Source organism: Sminthopsis crassicaudata, chromosome 1 (genome assembly GCF_048593235.1).
Source record: "Sminthopsis crassicaudata isolate SCR6 chromosome 1, ASM4859323v1, whole genome shotgun sequence".
NCBI classification, from domain to species: Eukaryota; Metazoa; Chordata; class Mammalia; order Dasyuromorphia; family Dasyuridae; genus Sminthopsis; species Sminthopsis crassicaudata.
Genome location: NC_133617.1, coordinates 680,913,077 through 680,928,270, shown reverse-complemented (window position 1 = coordinate 680,928,270; position 15,194 = coordinate 680,913,077). Strand labels below are relative to the sequence as shown.

The 15,194-nt window shown below is 31.2% G+C and overlaps 1 protein-coding gene across 1 annotated transcript in view; it reads right to left on the bottom strand.

Moving 5' to 3' along the window:
* Positions 1-15,194, bottom strand: part of ABCA13 (ATP binding cassette subfamily A member 13) — a 523,487-nt gene that overhangs the window by 286,502 nt on the left and 221,791 nt on the right. Inside the window, 3 exon segments of the mRNA XM_074283590.1 lie at positions 1,677-1,746; positions 3,664-3,993; positions 9,748-9,862. Coding sequence (XP_074139691.1) covers positions 1,677-1,746; positions 3,664-3,993; positions 9,748-9,862 — 515 coding nt within the window.

The following is a 15,194-nucleotide window of genomic DNA, read 5'->3' as shown; positions in this document are numbered from 1 at the left end:
AGGAGAGAATTAGTATGATTGATCAATAGATAGGCCTTAAGGGTCAAAGGAAGGCTTTTTTTCAAATCTGATTGACTGATCATTCCCAGAGGCAGATTGGAGAGTGCTATTGAAGATCACAAAATTAGAGAGAGAAAAAGAAAGATAGAAGAGAAGGAGAAAAAGATAATTATTGAAAGAGCAAAGTCCTAGAGATCACAGAAAAAAATAGATCAAGGACTCAAGTAGGACAATTAACATAAAGCTACCATTTCTGTGAATTTTGAATTTTCAGAGAATTTTGAAAAACACAAGGAATGGTTTGGGACTTAATTTTTGTCAATTTCAGATTTTCAGTAAAATTATCTGTCATACTTATAGATTATGAGTGCACTAGGGAGACAACGAGAAAGGTAACTGTTTGCCACAATGAATGTGGATAATAAAGGGAGAGGGAGACTGTCTGGCACATAGTAGGTGCTGAATAAATGCTTGTTCACTGTATTCTTTCCTCCCTTGATCTCTACATTATACACACACACAAAAAAAAAAAAAAATAGAAAGTAGTTCTCACATTTTCATCATTTTTGAGATCTTTTATTAATATAAGCACAATTCTATAAATATATAATGAATATCTCCTTTTTTAATATTTCAAAAATATGTGATTTAATCAATGTAGCTATGCCTAACATCAATGCATTTCACAACTTTCGTATGTATGTGTGTAAGAGAGAGAGAGAGAGAGAGAGAAGATAGATACATACATAGATATATAGGTAAGAGAGAAAGAGAAAGAGAGAGATGCTCTGCAGAGAGGATAAAATTCAAGTTTCTTGTCCTTTTTATATTCATACTATTTTCTCTAGGGCAATCTTAAATAAAGTATGACATATCTATAGATCTGCTTGCATCTTAAGTAAGTTTCAAGTTTTACCTTAGACACTTAAAAAAGAAAAGAATAATGATGTGGCTCCTTTAGCTCTAATTTGCTATTTCTGAATCTCATCCCCCACAAGAGTTGTAGGAGTATTGGATCAACCACCCTCGCTCCCATATACATACACTTTACATTTGTCTCGTCATAATTCACTATCAGACAAGCTCAGTTCCAAGCAATATATATGGTTCCAACTCAGAGAAGGTGGGAGAAAAACAAAGCAAAGGGAAGTGAAGAGAGAAACTGGTGGGTAAAGGAGAAAAGGAAATATGAACTCATTCTTCATGCCCTCTTCACCACAACCAGAACTAATGGTCACTTGCAAAATTATTCATATAACGCCCTATTTGTCTTGATACGGAAAAAACACATTGTTTCCATAGATCTAAAAATCTCTAAGGAGTCTTTGTTGGCAACAATATCAAAGCAAAAATGAGGAGAAACAGGGAAGATGTTTACAAAATGGAAGGGCAAAAGACAGGAAAATATAGAATTAAAGATAGCATAAAGCAAAATGTAAGGGAGAAAAGAGATAATATAGTTTCACTTTTACCAAAGGCAAAATAAATAGGAAACAATAAACTGCAGTAAGGGGGGAAAGGGGGAAGGCCATTTTAAAGCCTATTCATTATTAAAAGATTAGTCTCTCTTTTTTACTAAATCTTATAGAATATATTAAAACTTCTACATTTCCAAAAATTATTCGTTTTAAGCCTTATTCATTAAAAGACACTTTAGGAAAAATCCATGCTCTTACCTGCCTCTTGTCCTTCTAAGAATGTAATGAAAAATACACCTTGCCCAAAGGCAGTTGTAGATAGAAAACACTGTACCAATTGATAGAGAAAAGATGAAAAGAGACACATTAGGGTTTTCATTGAATAAAAGAGCAGGTCCAAGAATAAATTCAGCTTGAAAAACAGCAAACTATTCACATTCAGATGTACCAAACAGTTGCTCTGGGCTACTATTTAAATTTCTGAAACTGAAAAATTTAACAGAATGCCAACCCATTTTTAAAAGAGTGATAACAAGTTAGTTATAATGTTAAAAGGAATTATTTCACTCTTCTGCAGTGCTTGAAGTGTCATAAATTCAGTGTACTACATGTTGAAAATACATAAAATATATCAGCAGAAAAGAGAATAAAGTGCCTCTTTTTTAAATAAGTGAATGCCCTAGAGCTCACTAGAGGCAGAATAATGGAATGAATAGAATACTATCCACTATAAAGGAATTCTATTGTAGAGAAATAATATTTTATCCGCTAGAAAAGGCAAATATACTTTACTACAATGGAAAAGACAAAAGACATTTCAAGCTGAAGAATACAATGTTATCAAAAGTAGATGAATATTTTAGTCTTTTAATTAGAGATAGAAGTAGACCCAAAAAATGCTGAATAAAATTCTTAAAATCTTGGCATCTATAGAGGAAAGAAAGTTATGCAGATTGAATTTTAAATAATAATATGCTTTGTCTGTATTTTCTTTGCCAAATATTTTGTCATTTTTCTATTTCTCCTGAATATCATTTAATACACCTAGTTAATAAGTAGAAATGTATTGCCATTATTTTAACAGGAGAAGGTCCAAATTCCAGTGTGAAGTAATAAACATGTTGGAAGTCATGAATTTAATTAATTGCACCAAAACAATCATCCTAGGGAAACACTATGGCCAGAAGATTCACTAGATAGTTCTCAAAAGTTACCTGAGTTACACAGAGATGATGGCTTAATGGGGATCACATGGCTAATAATTATCAGATATGGGATTTGAACCCTTTCTTTTTTTATTGCAAGACCAGCACTCTATCCATAAGTTCACATTCCTTCACTTAAGTATAAATTTTCATTGATTCTCTGCAATGCTTTTTCATATGACTGTTAGTCTAATACATTAATTTTCTCTTTTTTTCCTTTCTTTCCTTCTTTTTTTTCTTTCCTTTATCTCTCTTCTTTTCTCTTTTCTCTTTGATTTCTTTGTTTCCTTTTTTTAAGAGTAAGGTGATTTTAGAAAAAGAAGAGAAGTCATATAAATATCTGAAGAGAAATAATTTTTTCAATAGGCACATTTTAAATAAATGATTTTGACATGGACTACTCCCATTGACATGATATGATTCACAAGTACTTCAATAGAATGCTTATAAATGGCTTTAGAAATATCTTTTTGTTTCATTAAAAAATAAAAGCAAATACCCTAAAGCTTAGTGTTTTCTTTTGGATGCTGCTGAGTTTCCAGAGTGTTTTCATGCAGTATCCTCTATTACATTAATAATGGAACATTCAACAGGCTGTCACCCTGCAAAATCATTGTAATCTCAGAGAGTCATAGCTGCCAGGCTTGGATCTATGAGCAGAATAATGAAAAGGAGACCTTTAAAAGGTTTTTATTGTTGTCATTGATTTTTTGGCACCACCTATAAATCCATCCGAGTAAGGAACTCCCAGTATAGAAATTTCGTCCATCCATTTGGATCAGCAACTATTTTCCAATTTATTGTCTTAAGAGAGGTGTCTGGAGCCTGAGACATTAAGGGACTTATTCCATGACTAAACAGCTAATATGAGGAATCAGCGGCAGCCCTTAAGCCCAGATCTTTTTAACAATAAGCCAGTCTTTTAATTACTATATCTTATTATGTCTCCTTAAGTACCCCTAAAAATAACTAAACAGATCAAGTTTGTTGTTCTATTTTGATGAGAAAGGGGTGAAGTAAAATATAGAGCCATGACTTACCAGAACTGTTTCAATAGCAAAACTTAATTGGTTGTGTAGAACCAAGAGAACTATATAAGGCAAAAAGCTGATCATATACACCAAACTGGTACACAGGGCTGCAGTATTGGCACTGCTGAAAAACGCACTGAGTAAGAAGCTTAGCATGACGATTGAAATTCCAAAGTCCAGAAGGAAGAGGAAAATGATGAAAGCATTGCTATGTGCAAAGATGCCACTTGTCTTTAGGATGATGGCCAGAGCACAGCTGCTTATAACAATCATGATGATATTTTCCAGAAACCAGGCAAGAAAATGAACAATGGGGTGAACACCCATCATCTTCATATACTGTTTAAAAAAAAGAATACTAAATTACCATTTACTATGAAAAAAAATTTGAGAATGAATAAAACAGTTACTAAACAGAAAGATACCAATGTCAGAACTGGTCCAGGTGGCTTTTAGCTCCAGTGCTTCCACATAGCTAAATCAATTTTAGGAAAATCATTTAACCTGTATAGTTTTCAATCTCCTCACTTTTTAAATAGACACTAAGCAAAATGATCTCTGCTATCTCTTCAGGCATGGAAAAAAATAATAATACTAGACTTCTTTACCAGAAAAACTGGGAGGAAAATCAGAATTTGGTGAAAAGGCAAGCCAATAAATCATTCTTTTAATATTATTTTTGGTTGACTTAGGGTGGTTTTTTTTTAATATGGCAAAAGAAGAGAAGACTGAAGGGCCAAAGAGTGTATATCAAACACAGATTTGCTCTTAGCCCTTCAGAAATAATGTATTCTAATTTTGAAGCAAAAATAGGATCCCTCCCCTTGTATCACTAGAAAAAGACATAAAAGGAATGAAATCAATTAATTAAAATTAAAATTTCTCCAAACCCAATTTATTTTGTTTTCTCTGAATTTGTTTACCATAGTGAAATTAAATAAATAAATAAAAACATTTTAAGTATCTGCTATATACAAAGCACTGTGTGCTACATTCAGTATAGAATATACTAAGAAAAATAAGATATAGCTTATGCCCTCAAGAAATAAATGATATAATTTGAGAGGTAAATCTAAATGCACTTTTAAAGTATTTTAAACATACACAGGAGTTAAACAATTTAATTATCTATAGTTGTGTAGAAAACAAGTAAGAGCAAGAAAGCAGCTGAAAAAAATTAGACAGAGTTAAGTAAGCATAATCCAGAATGGGGGGGGGGGGGTAGGGGAATGAATATTCAATGAATTATCAGATATCAGAATTTTGTTGCAAAAAGATCTGAAAATAATAGAAAATTTGACATATAAAATCAAAAAATAAAAAATAAAATAGCATAACCATCAAAGATTAATTATAAGGGACTCAATAAGGACAAAGAGTTTATGGCATTTGGGATTTTTTTATGTATGTATTTATTTAAAACAAATACAAATTAGAAAAAATAGGGAAAAAATAAAAAAACTGTCACAGTGACAGCATAACATAAAAAGATTCAAAATATATAACAATAAATTTCTATTCCAAGAAAGCATATATAATAATAGAACACATTATATTCAGTACTATCCATCTTTTTGTTGCTCCCTTGTAGGTTTTCTTTTGTTGTCTGCTGCTCACTTTTTACTTTCTTCTTTTCCCCTGTTTTTCCTCCCTCCTCCTCAAGAAGTCTACAACTGAGCAGATATATTTATATATACATAAATGCATATATGTGCATATATCCATACATGCACATACACAGACCTGTAATCATACACAAATATACATATTTACACTCAAATAAACCTATGGAAAGGCTTGTTTGTCCTGTTTCTCTTAATCAATTATTTTCCTATGCAATGGCAATATTCCAACTTTATACTATCTAGTTATTTTTAAAAGTCTAAAATAGACTAATATAGTCTAATATAGCTGATAAATAATTTAGTTGCCTTAATTTTCTCTTTTGATTAATTTATTTTAACTTTAATTGTGTTTGAGATCAATGATTACTACTCTTGCTTTTTTTTTAAATTCTAATAAATTCTACTCCATCACTATTATTGTGTTTGCATGTATCTCTTATTTGCTATCCCTGCTGACTCTTTTACTTTACTTCTAACAAACTTACCTTGCTATTACTTAATCTTGCCCTACTGCCTGGGCCAGGATCCCTCCCTTATCATATCCCTCCCTTCTATGTCCCCATCCCACCCAGACCTTTCCCTCCCTCTTTATTCCATTCACATTAAAATATACACTCCTCTAGCTTATATTATATATATTATATGATATATGTAATCATATGTTTTTATATAATATAATATATATTAAGATATACACCCTAGCTTATCCTATTCCTATTCCTTCTTCTCTTATTTCTCAATAAATTTTAAAGTTTTTTATGCTCTTTTATATGTTTTGTATATGTATGTGTGTGTGTGTGTGTGTGTGTGTGTGTGTATGTGTATATAGTTTCCTCTCTAATCCATTCCTGATGTGAGTAGGATTTTCAGAACTACCTGACTTTTTTCCCCCATCTAATACCTCTGGGTCAATTCTTGTTCTTGCTCCTTATCTCTATGACATAATTACTGTTTTGTTTTTTGTTTTTTCTTTTCCTACATGGTTTTTCCTTTTTTAAAATTACAGTATACTCAGCTCTAATCCAATCTTTCTATTGAACTACCCAATTACTAATGACAATTTTAGACATATGGTTTACATTTCCATGTATAAAACATAAAGTTTGTCCTTATTAAATCTCTTGAAATTAGTCTTTTATGTTTACCTTATATTTCTTATATGTCAATTTTCTACTAAGTTCAGGGGATTTTTTTGCAATAAGATCCTGAAAGTCTGGTAATTCATTGAATATTCATTTTTGGTTCACAAATATGGTTAATTTTTGCTGAATATATTTTTTAGCCACAAACTAGTTTTTTTGATCTGTCACATATAGTATTCCAAGACCTGTGGTCTTTTATTATAGCCACTGATAAATCTTGTGTGATTCTAATTGTGGCTCCAGCATATTTGAATTGTTTTGTTGCCGTGGTGGTGGTGGTGGTAGGTGTGGTTGTAGTGGTAGTGGTGGTGGTTGTTTGCTGTTGCTGCTTGTAAAATTTTCTCTTTGGTCTGAAAGTTTTGAAATATAGCAATGATGTTCCTATAGGTTTTTCTTATAGAATCTTTTTCAAGTAGTGATTGATAATTTTTTTTTCTATTTCCATTTTCCTTTCTTGTTCTAACACTTCAGGACAATTTTCTTTAATTACTTTTTGTATTATATCAAAATTCTTTTTTTTGATCGTACCTTTCAGGTAGTGCAATTATTCCTATATTTTCTTTTCTTGATCTGTTCTTCAAACCTATGTTTTTCTTATGAAATGTCTCAGATTTTCCTATTTTTTCATCTTTTTTATCCTGTTCTATTATTTCTGATCTTGTATGACTTCACTGATGTCCTCCTATCCAATTCTAATTACTATTCCATATGTCTAAAATAATTGAGTAGTTCAAAAGAAAGGTTGGGATAGAAGTAAGTATGTTTATAATTCTAAAAAAGCAAAAACCATGTAGGTGAAGCTAAAAAGAGTAATTATCTTAAAATAAATGAGGTGTACAAGGAAGAACTGGCATTGAGAAATTAGATGGGGGGAGGAGGGCTGATACTTCTGGATTCTTAATTCATCAGGAATGCTTAAAGAGGGAAAGGTATAAAAATCTAGATTTTTTTTCTAGAAATAAGTTCATAAGGGAATAGGGAGGGTAAAGAGAGGGATTTTTAAATGTAATCTTACTCATATTGGATGAGGGTTAAAGAGAATAACATATACATTTAGAAGGGAATAAAAGTCTTTTAAATGTATTTTAAAAATGAGAAGGAATGGAATGGGGGAGGTGAATAGAACAGTGTATAAATTAACAAAATGGGATAAAGTATAGATTAATGGGAATGGTATAAAGAGAAAATGGGGGGAGGATAAGGAAGGGATTCTTGGAGGGAAGCATATATTAAGTAAGAGGAAAGCAAGATAAACTGGTAGAAAATAAAGTAGAGGGAGTCAGGAGGGATAGGAAATAAAAAATTCATACAAACAAAATAAAGAACAGGATTAGAATTTGTAAGCAAAAAAAAATAGGGTTAGTAGTGATCTCACACAAAAATTAAAACTAAAAATGGACTTAATCAAGAGAGAAAAATAGGAAATCACTATATGTCAGCCATATTAATCAATATTATTTTAGACTATTTAAAACAACTAGATAGTATATTGCCAGAATATTTGCTACAGTATAGTAAAATAATGAGTTGGTAAAGAGAGAAAAATATGGAAAGACTTGGACTTACAATGAAAGAGGTTGTCCACTGTCAGAGAAACAAAGGACAAACAAACATAATGTGGTCTTACATGGATGAATATGAATGTATAAGAATAATATATATGTGTATGATTATATATATATATCTATGTATGTGTGTATATATATATATATATATATATATATATGTATATGTATATAAATCTGTATTTATCTATCTAGAAAGAGGCACTTCTTAGGGAAAGGAAGAGAATAGGAAAAAAAAGATTAAAGTAAAAAAGTGCACAGCAGAAAACAAAAGAAAAACCTACCAAGAAGCAAAGAAAAACTATGGACAGCTATGAAACAAAATGTATATGTAGGCCTTTCTTAAAATGGAAATGTATTGCTTTATATTTTGAATCTTCTCTTATGTTATATGCAAGGGTTTTTTTTTTTTCCTATTTTTTCTATTTAACTTTAAAATAAAATAAATATTTTATATATCCTTTTTCCTGGGGAGAGGATATCCCTATGGTACTAACTCACTGTATTGCTTTATATTTTGAATCTTCTCTTATGTTATATGCAAGGGTTTTTTTTTTCCTATTTTTCTATTTAACTTGAAAATAAATAAATATTTATATATCCTCTTTCCTGGGGAGAGGATATCCCTATGGTACTAACTCACAGGACTATTGTAAAATTCAAGTGAGGTCATGTATGTAGCACACTTTGTATGTGTTTTGTTACCTGATTGATTTGACAAATCACAGCTTTTATATCATCATCTTTGAAATGATGAATGATGGCTTCCTTCTGCCTCAGTAAAATCATAATGGTGGATGATTAGACTCTGATGTAGTTCCTTTCTAAGTATATAAGGATGTGAATATTTTTTTCTTAAAACTAGCTAACTATTTGAGTTTATGAAATGCAGCATGATCAGATGAGGAAAACCAAATCTCCTTTCTCAACATCAATGCTAAAAACTATGTATCTTATAGACTGTATTCTTTCCAATTCTACCCTTTTATTCTTTTGAGAAAACTTTTTGAGGAATTTGCTGAGGAAGCAACATTCTCAAGGAAAGAAAGCTAGATGTTTTATTCCATTGTCTCCCTCCTCTGTCAGTACTCCTTAATCTCTAAAGAAAGAAGCCTTTTTTTGTGTGCCAACAGGGGGTTAAGATACAAACTTAACAGCAGTTTAAGGAAAAACCCTGAGGCAGTTTTTCCCTGAGAATCTGGACTTGACAGCAAGTCCTCTAAATCAGAAAATCCAGGGGACTACAGTGTATACAAAATCAGGTGCATTTAATTCAGCAACACTCTTTTTCTACTTTACTTTTAGGTTTACAAAGCTATTTCCCTCACAATATTCTTATAAGGAATAAGTGTAAGTATTATTATTCCCATTTTACAGATGAGGAAGCCAATTCTCAGTGTGACATGCCCAGATAGTCTCAATTAGTTATCAGAATTAGATCTCAAACAACAGGTTATTTTTTTATCCCCCTGCTAATTAGCCTCCATGGGCCACAATTAATATTAATAGGATGATAGAATTTTAGAATTGCAAAAAAATCTTAAGAGATTATCAATTGCAATACTTTTTATTTTCTAGATAACAAAACCAAGATACAAAGTGGTCAAAAAAAATTTCCTCATGTTCATACAGTAGAAGTTATCAGCATTGAAACTCAAATCCTGTTTCTTCAACCCCAAAGATAGTTTTTTCTTACAGTATTTTTTTTTCTTCTCCCTCCTTCTACTAAACAGTTCTCCATTTATGGTTAAATATTGATACCTCTTCAAGACGAATCTCTCTTTCATAAACCAGCTTTCGGACCATGCTAGCTACAGATACCATCCATGTCAACATCATTATCAAAGGAAAGAAAAAGCCAACATTGTTCAAGAATCTGTAAATAAAAGAAATGCCACAAGTATCAATAGTCAGAACTAAATGACAAGAATCCTTTAATGCAGGTGTACATGTTATTATTCCTGACCTTTTAAAAATTTGATAACTGTGCTTCAATATAAATTGTTTCTCTTGTAATCCTATGTATTTTGTTTTGTTTTACATTTAAAATGTTATGAAAATGGTTCCAAAAACTAGCCTAGAATGCCAACATCCAGTAAAATAAAAAAAATATTAAGCACTTACTATATGCCAGGCACACTTACAAATATTGGAAATATGAATAAAAGAAAAAGGGGGTTTCCAGATCACATGTACAACAAAGAGAAAAAATGGACATTTTTTCTGACTCTTTTGATTTCTCAAATTTTTGTAAAATGGAAATTATATGCCAGAGATAAGGAAATTAAAGCTGTCTCAATGGTTTAAGACACTAAGAACCAAAAGAATAACATTAATTAATACATAATTCATGCTTCCTCAGTATCCCTAACACAACACATTAGCTTGTAGCAGAATGTAATCCCATACATTGACCACTCTCTATTTCCATTACCATCAACATCTAATCTCCAAACAATAGAAATTTACCCATGTTTCAACAGTGGCAACATGGCAGCTCTCTATCTTGCTGAGGCAAAGAACTGGGAAATAGAGAAAACATGGCAGAATACAGTTTGGAGGGGGAAGAATTTGCAATTATTTGTTATGTCTGAAGGAAAGAGGCTACTATTCAGCCTATATAGCTCAGGATGTTGGTTCTATGAGTTTATATACAGAAATAGAAAGTTCTAAATATAATTTATGCTAAAATATAAATCTCCTTTTATCACTCTAGCATAGTTTCTGGTGTTTTTTTTTTCCTTTGGACATTGTTGGAAAGTCATCAACTAATTCTTAATCTATAATCTTTCTTTTTATTTCACATTAACCCATTTTTCTGGGTTACATACATCACAACATTTCATAGTTTTAATGTGCCATTATAAATTCGTTATGAATTTTCAAAGTGACATTTCCTGATTATCTCTGAAAAGATCTCCTACAACTTCTATTCTCATTTATATTATGAAAACAAACAATTAAATCTAAATAGGAAGAGCCCTTTTTTTCTCATTTTGCTCTAGAAAACTATGAAGTAAACATGAATAACACAATGAATATTATGTAATTATTTTTACTATTTCTATTATTATGTAACTAGTGTTTATGCTTTTATTATTTTCTATATTTAGATAATAGCTAAGATATGGTTTATTTTGAGAAAACTTGAATGTTTTGGATTATTCCATTTTATGAACATTTTTGTATTTTTATCAATTGACAAGTTATTTTTCACATAGTTTTTAGAGCAGGTAAATATGCATATGCATAAAATATCATAAATAATATCCAGTTGTGCCATACTGATACAAACCATATGTTCTTCTGAAAACAATACAACATACTATAGTAATAAAACTTAAATGACCCATATAATTAAAACAATTAATCCTTAGTCTATTTTTGAGGTTGGAAAATTTTGCCTATTTGTTAGTCAGTTCTTTACATCTTATAAAGTGTAAAAAAAGTGATAATTATTGATCCTATCACATTGCATATACTCACGGAAACCAGATTCCAGTAAATAGGAAATAATATTATCAGCAAATACGACAGCATTTATTGTAGATATGATATCATACACAGGGAAGGAAACACTAAGAAAGCATATTTTCCTTTCTCTTCAAAGATCAACTTTCTGAAGAATCATAAATTCTTTTCTAAAATACTTGGTAAATATTCTCAATAGGTAATATTGTCCATTTTCCCTACACAGGAAAAGTTAACCAAAGTTATTTATTTTGTTAGCCCTTAATCATTCTCTTAATCTGTTTTGCTTTTAAATTTAATTTTGTAACATTACAATTTTCACCTAAAAATTTAAAAATTCTTCTTCTATGCTTGCTTTACAATGTCTGTTTACTTCATCTTCAAGAGACATTTAAAACGAATATGAATTTACAATTTTTTTTACAATTTACAGTTTCACAATAGGTGAAATAGAAATAAAAGAATCAAATGTTAAATATGGACAGCTACAAAAATAGATTAAAATTGCTCCTCCAAAAAGAATGAATATAAGCCCAGTGACTCCCTATTACCTACAGGATCAAATATAAAATTCTCTAGCTTTTAAAGATGTTCATAACTTGGATCTTTCTTACCTTTCTAATCATACACCTTACTATTATTTATATACTCTGTGATCCAGTAACACTGGCTTCCTTGCTATTCCTCCATTCCTAATTTTTGTTCCCTAATCCTAGAATTCTCACTCATTCTCTCTCTGTATTTCTCTCTGTCTCTCTGTCTTTCTCTGTCTCTCTGTCTCTCTGTCTCTGTCTGTCTCTCTTTTTTCTCTCTCTCTCCCACTCCTTCTCTTTCTCCACATCTCTGCCCCCTGACTACCCTAACTATCCCTACCTTCTACCTTCTAGACACATCTGCAATCTCATCTTCTAAAGAAACCTTTCATGACCCCCCCTTAATGTTAGAGCCTCCCTTCCGTTTATCCTCTATATATTTTTCTTGTTTATAATTATTTTAATACTCCTCCCACTCATTTGATCATTAGGTCTTTGAAAGTAGAGAATATTTTTTTGCTCTCTGTATGACTAGCATATATAGCTTGATACATAGGAGACGCTTATTAAATACTTGTTGAATACTTGTTGACTAGGCAATTGGGGTTAAGTGACTTGCCCATCTAGCAAATGTTAAGTATCAGAGGCCACATCTGAACTCAGGTCTTCTTGACTTCAATATGATTGCTCTATCCACTACATGATCTAGCTGCCTGCTCCAGATCCTACTATAATAAGATTCTTCAGGGCAAGGACTTCTCATTTTTCTCTTTGAATCCCAAAATATATAGCATAGATATTACACATAGTAAATCCTTAACAAATACGTGTAAAATTTAATATTGCATCTTGTCATGGAAAAATCACTAGAGAATTATTTGTTTGCTGACATGAAACTAGGTAATATTAGTCCAATTTTTCTGACTAGAATTATTTCTTATTTACAGCTTCTATTCCTTTCTTTTCTTTTCCTCTCCAAAGCACACAAATGACATATCCTGAGATCAAGCACTTTAAATACCCATCTGAGTCAAGATACAAAGATGCAAAATACAAAAACATCAAAGAGAGCAGGGACAAGAAATAAACAAAGTCCTTCTTCCACTGAACATTCTTGGCTTCATGATCAAGTTAAAGATTAAAAAGTCTTTCATTTCTTTCAAGTAAATTTTAAAGTTTAGCATAAGATCATTGGAACTTGGTCTCTACTAACTAAATATATAGCAATTTCTAATTTTCTAAATTAGGAAAATCAGTCCCAGATGGATTAAGTGACTTGGTCAATGTCACACTGGAAATGTGCAGCAGATTCAGTTTAAACCATTATACAGGGCAACACAAGATTATGTTATGATCAACTGTGATGGAATTGGCTCTTTTCAACAATGAGGTGATTCAGGCCAATTCCAAAACACTTGTGATGGAGAGAGCCATCCACATCCAGAGAGAGAATCATAAGGAATGAATGTGGATCACCATATAGTATTTTCATTTAAAAAATAAATAAATAAGCCAAGTTCTTCTGACTTCAGATCTGGTATTCTTGCTGCTTTACCATATGTGTGAATTCTTTCTCTGCTATTCATAATGTAATTTAACTGGATTGAATCTATACAGATTAAGCCAAAATAATTTATCAAATATCTCTAAAATACCTATCATATGCTAGGTATTGTGCTGTGTTAAAAGCTAAAATTAAGAACATCAATAAGCACTGGGAATCAAATATGAAAAAGAAAGACAGTCCCTGCCCTCAAGAAGCTGACAGTCTAATGAGGAAAGACAATATATAAAAGGAAGCTGAAAATTAAGGGAGGCAAATCTGAAACATGGAGTAATGATGGAAAACTCCAAAGGAAAGCATTCTGCCAGCTTGGGAAAAAAATGTAAAGGAACACCTATCTTTAATATGAATCTCCAGTGTCTTGAGTAATAGAGCTCAATAAAAAGATAATTTGAAGTAGAATTGAAAAGAATTGCCAGTCTTCATTTTAAAATTAAGAAAATCTAATAAGTGAAATTTGTGACTAATTATAATATTATATGATATTCTCTCTGATAATATTATAATAAAATAAAAACTAATCACTCTAGAGGGAACATTTGGGATTCATGAGCTTAAACCATAAAAGTTTATAGTTTACACAGCTATGGAAGAGACCTTATATTGGAAAAAAGAGAAGAGTTGTGTCTAATATCCCTGGAAACAAACCACTGCTTAGGGCAGTAGAAATGAATTCTTTTCAAGGTGGCACAGTGGATAGAGTACTGGGCCTGAGGTCAGGAAAATTTATCTTCTTGAGCTCAAATCTGGCATCAGAGACTAGTGTATGACCTTGGTGACCTTATTTGCCTCAGTTCTTCATCTATAAAATGATCTGGAGAAGGAAATGCCCAATTACTTCAATATCTTTGTCAAGAAACCCCAAATGCTGACAAGAAAACATGGACACAAAACACTGAACAACAATAAGAGTAAATCTTTTTAGTTTGAAAGTCAAGATAAAATTTTTGATATAAAGATATAAAGAAAAGATAAAAAATTTATTCTCAAGAGCCTCCCGATTATCATTTTAATATATAGACTTGCTTATTTATTATTATATAATATATTGATAGTAATGTAATAACATGGTATTATATACATATATTAAATATTTAATATATTTCAATATAGGCTCAACTTTTTAGAGCCTAACCCTTTTTTAAACTAAATTATTATATGGAGGACCCAATTAATGAGAGGCATTCTGGCCCAGAAGACACAGAACCAGTCTTTAATTTAACTTAAGGGATAAGAGACAATTTGGTATAAAGAAGGAAGTAAGAATTTGTTGTCAGATATATTAAATTTGAATTGATGGTACTGCTAAACTACTTAGGTGAATTCAGACAAATTCTTTACATTCTTTAAGCTTCAGTTTCCTAAATATTAAAGGTATTGAACTATTTCATTTCTGAACTTTTTCTAGCTCTAAAAACATTGGAACTACAAAGGAGGATATTTAAAAAGTATGGAGTTTTCTGAACATCCTGACTGTTAAATTCAACACTCTACACATTTTGCCATTCTATTACCTCTTAGATGAGGAAAAACTTGGCTCTGAAATTAAAAGATTCAGAGCTATTATCATTGAATTAGAACAGGAAAAGATATTAGTCTCTACTCTGATGCTCTCAATTTACAAATAAAGAAACTGAGAC